We start from the raw sequence: 11,537 nt of genomic DNA on the forward strand, positions 1-11,537 counted from the left end.
ATACATACATCTCCATTATTGACTTTTTCTTTCACCACTGTCACTGATTTTCTATATGACCAGGGGCAGCAATAGGCAAAATAGTAAAGTAAGTAAAGCTTACTTTCAACATTCCTGCCCCATGTTAGTGCTTTCCCTTCTCTTCCTGCCCAGTACCTCAATGCCAGATTTCCCCACCCCTGCTCTTCCTTATCCTTCTGTGATCCATCCCCTTCAGTTGTAACTTATTTGTCATATAGCTGATATTTTCAGGACAACTTTGAACTTCCAAGATGTCAACTAACAATATGATTATTCTGCATTATTTTCCTAGAATGATATATTAAGGCATATTTTGATCATAGCCTTCTGGAGAGAATGAGAATGTCAGGCCTTGAACTATTTTATGAGGGGAGTATATTTATCAAATTTGGAAAGTAAGAAATCATTATCAATAAGTGCCTATTTTATCCCAGGCAGTATAATGGATATTATGTAGGTTATAAGGAAGTATAAGCCATAGTCCTGTCTTTAAGGAGTTTCTCAATCTCACTAAAGAAGTAACTTTCTGCTCTACTTTTGAACAGGACTGACCCTGTAGCTGACTTTTTTCGTTAATGGGATACTGATATTGACCTATCATGTTGAGAAATTGGTTAATAAGTAAATAGTTATAAAGAGAGCAGGTGCAAAGTTGAGCACACAAGGTATGAGAATGTTAGAGCTAAAAGGGAACTTAGAAGATCATCTTATCCAGCCCCTTTGTATTACAAATGGAGAAACTGAGGCTTAAAGAGAAGAAATTATTTACCCTAGGTTACAGACAAGCTAATAGTCAAATTAGGTTTCAAATCCAGGCCTTGGGATTTTCAGGCCAGTGCCCCTTTTAATATAAGAGTACTGGAGCTATATAAATTCTAAATTTCTATTACAATGTGTTTATTATATTTTTTATCTTCAAAGTTGCTTACTTTTCTGCATGTCATTTTTGTGCATTGTGCAGGAGACATTATGCCTATTTCAGAAATCTGTTATGTAACTGAAGTTAAGCATTTAAGCAGTTAGCTAGGTAAATGATATGTTCCCTTAGAGATTTTTTAAAAAGTATATTACATGAATTTATAAATTTGCTCCTAAAGATTTTAAAAGGAAGATTCATGCTTGCATAATATGCTTTATTTTAAAGCTGTGCAACACTTCTCATTTTGATTTTTCCAATCACTTAACAGACTTATATAGTGGTTTTTATTAATTAGTTGTCATTATATGTTAACTCAGAATGAAGAAGCCCATTAGTATGGAGTTTCAAAGAACACTAAATAAAGAATGGTTACTAGATTTAATTTAATCTCCTTGGGACATATGCCATAGTACAAAAATTGTTTCAATTACCAATTTTGACTGACATGTTTTGTTTTACTTTGTAGTAATGTTTATTAAACATTTAAAGAGATGTCCCCAGATGTCAAATGATAAAGGATTTTAATTGACATCTTTTGTTTTTATATCACTTTTATTTCCAAATGTTTCTCTCCTACCTTGTAAAAAGAATTTTAAAAGAAAAAAAATCAATTAAAACAAACTAACACATCCGCAGATATCTGACAGTGTATGTAATCTTCCATACTCTTAGACCTCCAAAGACAGGAGGAAATGGCCAGAAACTTCTTGGTCATTATAATTATATATTTCCCAACAGATGTATTTACATTCTTGCATTTTCCTTCCATACCATCTTATATGATGGCAGTTCAACAGCAGAAAGTAATAATATCCTTATTGATAGAGATTCTTTGGTAGACTGGCTAGTAAGAATTCAAGAATAAGCTGACGAAGCCAAGTGATTTGTCATGTTGTTTTGTATTCCCAGAATGGTAAAATTCCGTCAGTGTTTTAATACCCAACCATTTTGTTTCTGATAAGACTTCAGAAGAGGTAGCTAGCTCCCTTTATACTCCATGATTACTGAGGCAGTATTTGGTATTCTTTAACTCTGTATTTTTCCCTTACTTATTCCTGCCCCCCCCCTCTAATTTCCTACTTCCCTATTTTTACTTTTTTCTTTTGAAAAGGTTGCTAACCCAATAATCATGTAAAATGTTTGAAGTTTGAAGTCAGTTCTTAAGGTAAAGCAAATATGAATGAGTAAGTGTATCTTAATGTACTCCCATTTAATGAATATTTAGCCCAGGGAGTCTTGACCATAGCTCTGTGGACCCCTAGTAGATCTATGAATACATTTCAGGAGGTCTATGAATTTGTTTTTTAAAAAATATTTTGATAACTAATTCAATAAAATTGGTTTCCTTTGTAATACTATGTATTTTATGCATTTAAAACATTCTGAGCTGGGTCCATAGGCTTCACTAGACTGCCCAGGGAGTTCATGGCACAAAAAAGATAAAAATTCCTGATCTAGCTGGTTTTTGTTGTACAAATGGTTATTGCACCTGCCAGCATAATGCCTTATAATACATTGTATAATATTAATGAAGCATTTCTGTATCATATTTAAGCTTTCATTCTTAATTTATACAATTATCTTCTGACTAACTCTTTGACCATGGGCAAGTCACTTAATCTTTCTGAGCCTGTTTCCTCATTTCTTAAATGAGGAAAAAGTGAAATCTGTAGGAGCTATATCTTAGAGTTATTACAAGGATAAAATTATATATACATATATAGCATTTTGTAAAACTTAAAGCAATATTTAAAATGCCAGCTAATGTATTCTTGTGATTTTACTAAGTTGAGTCTTGGTGGCACAGAAATATCATGCCATAACTTTATTCTTATGCTTTTTATTTTCGTAGATTTGGACTGAGCAACAAATTTGAATCAGAATTCCCTTCATCATTAACTGGAAAAGTGAGTGCTAGAATTATTTAAATAATATTTGTCAGCCATACAACTAAAGGTCTTGTTGCAAAAAACTTTTATTTGAATTTTAATGATTGTAGAAAATATTTTCAGTTTTAATATTTTAGTGTTTTGTTTTTCATCTCTTTAGGTAGCACCTGAAGAATTTAAAGCCAGCATCAACAGAGTTAACAGTTGTCTTAAGAAGAACCTTCCAGTTAATGTCCGTTGGCTACTTTGTGGTTGCCTTTGTTGCTGCTGTACATTAGGTTGCAGTATGTGGCCAGTTATTTGTCTCAGTAAAAGAGTAAGTTGGATTTTATATTTATATATTTGCAATCAGGAAAGCATGTCTTGTTATATATTATGTTTCTTAGTTTCAGTAACTGATAGTAATATTAAATAGTTTTGAGTGAAGAGTGTTATTAGGAATAATAAACATAAATGAAGTTAAATAATTGCAATCCTAATAGTTTAAAATCTAAAACCACCATAATAGAAATAAATTTGTTTATCATAGTCTAAATACATACAAATTGCTTATAAGTAGTTGTGTAGCATATATATGCAGAGACTTTGTTACACTGAAATTGAATGAAAACTTATTTGATCCATGTTTTATTTGTAACTGGTATCTGAGGTCGAATCTATCCAAAAATATGGAGAAGATATGAATCACTAGGCTGGACATTAGGTGTTAAAGTCTTTGACTATATTCTATAACATGGAGCAAAGAGAAATACATAACAGCCTTCATTGCAGCTTTTTTTGCTTCCTTGGCGATGTTAGTAGAATGACTTAAAAGGGTGTCAAGAAACATACAGCTTAAAAATGTTCTATAAGCATTAATTTAACTGTTTATATTCTAAATGTAAGATCTTGGTCCATTGACCAGTGACTTGATAATAAAGAACCAAACCACTTCAGTATATACATTCTCAGAATAAACAAAACTAGAAATATGTCTCAAAAGTTTTCCTTAGAGAAACAAATAAAGAAATTTGTGTAGTTGGTTTCATCATGTGCTCACAGATCTGACATAATTTCTTGGGATATTTGATCCTTTTACTTTTCAGTAATTGTGATGAACATAACCATCACTATGAAGATAATTCCAATATATGTGCCAACATCTATCGCAAAAGATAAAGAAGATAAATTCTATAGAGAATTAGACAAAAGCATCTCAAGTCAACATAGATCTGTACAATACATTCAGCATATCTACAAAATCTTCATGAAAATGATTCATATATGTATATATCCAAGCGCATTCTTAATGAAAATATGAAAATAAAATGAGTAGACTTCTTAGGATATTTTTTTACTGCAGACCACATCTTCACAGCCATATAATTGACTGAAAGATATGGTGTTTTGTGTATTGTTTTGTTGATTTAAAAGAATAAGGGAGTAGAACAAAACAGCATTAAGATCTCTTCAATAAGGTATCTTTTGTGACTATATTGAAATCATTCAAGATTCTAACCCTACACTTAGAAATAGTGGAGAAAATTGGTATTCAGTAAACACTTCTGCAAATGTTGGCTAACTATATGGCAAAGAATAATAGTGTCAGCACACTAAAATGATTATATCATCAATTAAAAATAAACAAATAAAATTAAAAACAAATGAAAAGAACAAAGAATAATATATTTTCTCAATTGAAAAAGAGTGACATTTTTATCAATGAAGTATAAATTTATTTAGATTAAATTTAATTAAATAAAAATAAAAGCATTTTGTGTAATCAAAAACATTATCGCTAAAGTTAAAAGAAGAGACAGATTGAGAGAAAATATTTGCATTAAGTATATCAGATCAAGGTCTGAAATCTAGAACCTTAGTTATAAAAGGAACTGACATAAGACTAATGATACATTCATTGGTTTAGTGGTCAAAGGAAATGAGCAGTTTTTGACTACAAACATAAAAGGAAATATGGAAAGACTGATTACAAAGTGTGTCATCCTCAGATGGAGACCATGTTAATTTTTTCTATATTGTTACAGTTTTAAAATATGTACTGTCAGAGCAAGCATAATACTTATACAAAACCATGCAAAATTCATTTTGTAGAACCAGAGCTACCATATATATTGGCAACTGGTTTTTTTTTTAAAGGAAGAAAATTACGTCAAAGGTAAAATAGTATTTGAGACATATCTAAAAAAGAGCATGAAACAAAATAATTTTTTTGGCTTAGCTCATTTAATGCTATCTTATTAAATATTATTTAAATGGTGTTAAATGCTGTTTTACAGTAAATTTATTTAAAAGACCATACACAATTATAAATATAACTGCAGAGGTAATTTTATTTAAAGATCTTCAGATCATCAGTATCAAGCAAAGCATAAAATAAAGAGATGTAGAAATACAGAATGATGGAATTTTACATTTGGAAGCAACTTCAGAGGCCATCTAATCCAACTGGTACCTGAAAAAGTATACTCCCTCTATAATATGTCTCAAGAAATAGACATCTAAACTTTATGTGAAATCCTTCAGTTAGAAAACTCACTAACATTCTCATTTCATTTTGGATAGCATTGTTAGGAAACTTTTCTTTATATCAAGACTAAATTTGTCTCTTTGTAATTTACGTAAATTACTCTTAGTTTTGTCTTTAGAGGCCAAGTAGAACAAATAAATATTTCCTCTTCCACATAATAACTTTTCAGATAACTTGGAATATTTGAATATTGTTGAACAGCTATAATACTCTTGCTAAGTCTTTCTTTTTTAGGCCATATACCCATACTTTTCCTACTGTCGTGGGAGAAACACACCCAAGCAGAGTCTCACCCCAAGAATGGGAGACTTCTGGGGCAGCTAAGTGGCTTAGTAGGTTGAGATCTACAGGTCCAGATGGGAGGTCTTGGCTTCAAATCTAGTCTTAGATACTTCCTAGCTGTGTGACCCTGGGCAAGTCACTTAACTCCCTTTGCCTAGCCCTTACCACTCTTCTGCCTTAGAACCAATATGCAATATTGATTCTAAGATGGAGGGTCAGGGTTTTAGGAGAAAGAAAAAAAGAATGGGAGACTGCTGTTCAATCCAGAAGTAAGAAAATAATTTTATTTGAAGAAATTGAAGGTGGTGAAATAGCCTAATAGCTGATGGAAGAGCCTGGGGACTAATCAGATAGTTTGAGCTGATGGATAAGTCCAGGGGCTAGTAGAGTAGCTTCTCTGGAGCTGATTGGAATAGCAGCTCTCCAGTTGGTGAGTAGCAAGACCGAAGTGTGGAGTTGGGGGCAGGGAGGCCCTGTGGATCAGGGTTTGCATATTTATTAGGGTCTGGGGTCTTGTCTTCTCCCATTCCAGAGAAATCTTTATCTTTTATAAAAATCCTAGAAAATGGGCATGGCCAAATTCAGATGGAAGTGTGGTTTGGGTATACATCACCAGAAAGGGAATAAGGACTGTGCAGGTTTGGGGGATTCTTCTGGAATGCCAGAGCCTTAGTGCATGTGTCCTATGTTCCTCCCATTGTTCACCTTGTCATCATTTGTCAATATGGGAGAGGTCTCGCTACCCTTCTGGAATAGGAACATTGGAGGTGGAGGGGATGAAGGGGTGGAGAATGGGATACTACACAGATCTGACAGTTCAGAACTAAGGTAAATATGGTAAATATATTCAATATAAATATATTCAAATTGAATATTTATTAAAAAGGTAAATAAATACCATAATCTCTTAATCAAAACTGCCAGTGATCTAAAGGGCAGTGGAAAGATACATAGTGACTATAAATTGGCTGTTGCCTATTATCACTGATAACTGTAAGAAATAGTGTGAAATCCAAAAAGTAAATAAATGTAACTTTGTAAAAGTAGGTGAGCTATTCATATTGTAAAAGATAGGTATCAGCTGAATGATAGACTGATTTATTGTTACCCAGGAAAAGTTGAAATCTTAAAGAAATACTCCAGCATGTTTCATTAATTCTTCTTTGGAAGATGTCATATACAAGAATCACAAAAAAATAAAGCATAATGTCAGCTAGCATTTAATAAGTACCTGATATCTACCAGGCATTATTATGCTCAGTACTGGGGATAAAAAAGAAAGGCAAAAGGTAATCCCTTGTTTTAAGGAATTTATAGTCTCTGTGTGTTCCAAATAGGAACTATCAGAGGGTTATGGATGCATTAAATGTATGTGTTGGTTTTTATTTCAATTTTGTTAGAACAGGAAACTTGACAAAATGAATTTTATTTGTCTATTGTCTTACAATATAAATAAAAATGTATAAAAGTTTTTGGCACAGAAGATGAAAAGATAATTTGTTTTTATTATGAATTTTGAAGGGCTTCATAGTCCTTTTCCAAGTCCAGTTTCTATTAAGAATTCCCCCATCTTTTTCTCACAATATAGGAATCTTTCCATTTCTGGTATGATTCTACAGTAGAACTTTTGTAATTTAGGTAATTTTTGTCATATTTACAGTGTTTGATAAAGCTAGAATACAAAGTCATACTTGTGCAAAGCTGCTATTATTTATCTTATAGACTTAGAGAACTTTATATGACTTACTTTTTTCCCCAACTACTTGTAAAAATAATTTTTACTTTTGTTTTCTAAAATTTTGAGTTCTAAAATCTCTTCCTCTTTCCCTTCCCTTTTCTTCCCCCTGCTTAAGACTGAAAGTGATTTGATCTAAATTATACTTGTGTAATCATGCAAAGCATATTTTCACATTGGTCATGTTGTGGATGAAGATTCACATCCACAAACATATATGTACATGTATGTATGTGTGTGTAATAAACCAGTGAAGAAAATAAGTTGGAAAATAGTATGTTTCAATCTTCATTCAGACTTCTACCAGTTCTTTCTCTGGAGGGAGGTGGCATTTTTATCATGAGTCCTTTGGAATTGTCTTGGATCTTTGTATTATTGAGCTCATTTAAGCCAATTGCAATTGACCATCGTACGATATTGCCGTTATTGTGTATAATGCCTTCCTGGTTTTGCTCACTTCATTTTGCATTAGTTCTTGTAAATCTTTTCCAGGTTTTTGTTAAATCATCTTGCTTGTCATTTCTTATTGGACAATAGTATTCTATCACAATCATATACCGTAACTTGTTTAGCCATTCCCCGATTGATGGACATCCCCTCACTTTTCAAATCTTTGTAACCATAAAAAAGGTGCTATAAATATTTCTGTACAAATAGGACCTTCCTCTAACCCTTTACTTTTTTTGACTAGGAGAATTTTAGAGCTGGAAAATACCTAGAATGTAATCCTCTTATTTTGCAGATGAGGAAACCAGGGCTCAGAGAGATGTTAAGTGACTTCCCCAAGGTGGCACAGCTTGTTAGTGGCTCAGCCGGGATTAGATCCTGATATATGATAATTCTCTATATTTAAGTCTTCAATTTTTGTGGTACTAATTTATGGCCTTGTTATTTTGTAAATTTGAAGACACACACTGTAGTATAATTTCTTGTTTAGGTAGCAGCAATAGATGGAGAAAAGGAACCCTAAAGTTAGACTAGTTATTTATAAATTTTCTTTCTTGTCTGATTTCTATGATCTATCTTTTTGTTGATGCATTATTTTGAATTTTTATTTGTCCAAGTAGGTCACTTTTTAGTTATTTTTTAAACTTTTATAAATACTTGGGGTAGAAAATATTTTAATTTCTTGCCATCACTATCTTGATTGTGCCTTGAAAATAGAGGCTTTGGCTCAATTATAGACATTGATATTGTAAGGGGTGAAAAAAGGGGTTTTGGTTGGGTGAATATTAAAAGGTTTGATCACCAGGGAATTGAATAATTATCAATCTTCAATTAAAGAATAACTTCTAGTGAAAATGAATTTTATGGAAGTTTATTTACAAATGAGAATAGAGAGAGAAAGTAAGAAAATTAGAGAGAGAATAAGATAGTATAAGTAATCTAACCCACTGAGTAATTTGCTCCGGCCTTTGGCTCAAACCAGGCAGATTTAACTAGTCCTTAATTGGAGAAGGCTGAGCCAAGAGTCCCTAAGGCCTGAGGGCCCGGGGATGAATGAAGCAAAAGCTTCAGTCTCTGGTCCTCTCTTGAAAGGAGAGTTCCTTCACAGAATCCAGGAAGATTTAGTCTTTACACTCACCACATGTAATTCCAAGGGAGAGATTAAGAGCAGTCTCACCAGGGTCCCAGCCAGCGCTCCTCCAGGTTCAAGTCACGAACAAGAAGATCCACAGGAAGTGGTCACTCACTTTTACAGGGGTTTCTTGTACATCACTTCCTGTGCCTTCCTCTTAGTTTATGTGTCCAATCACGACAGACACTGTTTTTAGGACTGCCCAGGAGGCAGTCAGTAAATTCTGATTCGTCACTCACTCTAGCATCCATGAATCACAGACCTCCCAACATGTGAGTTAAGTGGAGTTGTTTATACTTTTGGTGATTAGATTTGAGAATGGGCAAAGTAGATTTAATCTCATTATCACAATATTTTTTCATTCTTTTTTAAAATGCCCTTACAACATATGCAAAATACTTATCTGTTGTCCATCTGAAAATTGACTCAAAAAAATGAAAGAAACAGTAAATAGTAAATAGAAGGTGATTTTAATCTTCATAGTATGTTAGTATCCTCTGCTTCTTTTCATTAAAGGAGATAGACCAAAATTGCCTCTGAACTTCACAAAAACCTCAGATCTCCAAATTATCTAAGCTTGGTAGTAGAAGTTCTAGACTATGGGGGGAAATTCAGAGAATGCTTATGGGAATATGTGAAGATAGGATTAACTCTCCCTTTGCCTATTTTTAGTTAATCAAATCAAGAACTTAAAGTATCCCTACTTGACATTAAGTAAGAGAATTCACAAGTCACTTGTTAGAGTAGGTGACAATTTCAGAGGCTATTGCCTAGCTAGGCAAATTGAAAGACTGTGATTGATTTCCATAAAGTGGTAAAGGGACAGGAAGTGATGTGGAAAAAGTCCTGAAATTTCTGTCCAACTTCTCCTTTGGAGTTAGTCTTTGGCCACTCTGTATTGGTGAGCTGGACTGAAAGAGGGGAGACTCTTTCCTTGGATCCTGGGTCGACTTGCTGGGTGAGTAGCTGGCCTTCCTTTCCTGGCTTCTGGAGAGATTGTTTCTGGAGAGGCTTTCCTTTTCTGGAGGAGGCTGCATTGGTGGAGCCCTTGCTGAAGACACCATTGAGACTCCTGGCTTAAGAGACTACCATAACTCCGCATGGAGATTGGGACTTGAGAGCCCTTGCCAGGTGGTGAGCTAGACTTCTTCAGACAGAAATTACAGGGTATCTAGCTAGGCAATAGTTTCTACTTCCTTCATTTTTCTCTTTTACTATATCTGTATTAAGCTAAATTTTTAAGAGCAGCTAACAGACTTGTGACTTAAGGGTTAATTTTTTAAATCAGTGACCACATTATTTTAGAACTTTCATATTTAGCATGAAATCTAAATTTTAAATTCTTACAAATGGAAGTCACTGGCTTAACATTGCAAAATAAATTGTTCCTGCCTTGTCTGGATGGTTGGGGCTATTGAGTATTATCATGGTAAACATTTATTTAAACAAATTATCTGTCAAGAATAAAATGATATAATACATAGTCTTAGTCCTTGAGGTTAATACAAGTTAGTTGGTGACCTTTTGGTTAAGTGGGATCATAATAATCTTATAGAAGAGGAGGACTTTTGGAAACGAGGGATAGAAGTGTTAATTATGTAGAGATCAAAAAGTTAGCAATCCTCAAGCCATTCCTAGTTTTGTATTTTTAATCTGTCATTAATTTATATGTAACAGGGTGGAACTTATATGGTAGAATAACAGGAAGAAGTACAGTGAGCTTTCTACCCTCACAGTGAATCATCTCAAGTTGTCATAGGAAGACACATAGTTTATGTATACTAGGGTTGGAATCTAGTCATAAATTTGCCATAGGTACTGTGTTCATAGACAAGACAAGGTCCCAGATCCATAACAGGGCACTGTGACCTCAGGCAGGTTCAGAAATAGGTGCCTCCTGGCAGCTTGGTCACTTACTCTCGGTTCAGGATTAAAGTCCAGGGACCTGCATCTAGAAGTAGCTGCCAAAAAAACAAAACAAAACAAAACAGAAGTAATCATCCAGAGTGAGGAGCACTCATCAACCGTGGGCTATGTCCTGAATAAAAAGTTCAGAAGCAAGCCACAGCTGTGTGGTACAGAGCAACATCTCATTTAGTCTTCTCCAGTCTGAATCCTACAGAGTAGTAACCAGGATAGGAATCTTAGACTGAAGGGAGCATAGCTTTCTAGCTGGCTGATATTGGCTGAGTCCAAGAAGCTGTTGCTCAGGCCTAACCCCAGTGCAGGAAATTTAATTGCTCAGATCAGGGAGCCAGTGATGAGACTGTCCCTGAATTTTAGACAACTTTAGGAGCACTGAAAGCTTGTTAGGTCTCCAGCCTGAGCTGTCCTGAGGTCTTAGAATAATATAACACTCAGTACTTCAACAAGGTCAGCCCAAACATTTCCTCCACAAGTGAACAAAAAATAGCCCTGATATCAGGTTCAAAGTAAAAAAGTAAGCTAGAAAAATAAGCAAACAAACAAAAAACAATCTTACCATAAAAAAGCTATTGTGGTGACAAGAACATTCTTTTTTTTTATTTAAAATTTAAAATTTATTTTTTTTCCACTGGGTGTGTATGTATATATATATATATATA

General features: G+C 33.9%; 1 protein-coding gene and 1 non-coding gene across 2 annotated transcripts in view; one reads left to right on the forward strand and one right to left on the reverse strand.

The window, feature by feature from the left end:
- CHIC2 (cysteine rich hydrophobic domain 2) overlaps positions 1-11,537 on the forward strand; it is a 44,935-nt gene that overhangs the window by 15,882 nt on the left and 17,516 nt on the right. Inside the window, exons 2-3 of the mRNA XM_044681269.1 lie at positions 2,793-2,847; positions 2,990-3,145. Coding sequence (XP_044537204.1) covers positions 2,793-2,847; positions 2,990-3,145 — 211 coding nt within the window. The remainder of the gene's footprint in view (positions 1-2,792; positions 2,848-2,989; positions 3,146-11,537) is intronic.
- On the reverse strand, positions 4,777-4,888 carry LOC123253150. Its single transcript, XR_006506540.1, has one exon. It is a non-coding gene; the product is annotated as a U6 spliceosomal RNA (small nuclear RNA).

The sequence above is a fragment of the Gracilinanus agilis genome, chromosome 6, assembly GCF_016433145.1.
Source record: "Gracilinanus agilis isolate LMUSP501 chromosome 6, AgileGrace, whole genome shotgun sequence".
In the NCBI taxonomy this organism is placed as follows: Eukaryota; Metazoa; Chordata; class Mammalia; order Didelphimorphia; family Didelphidae; genus Gracilinanus; species Gracilinanus agilis.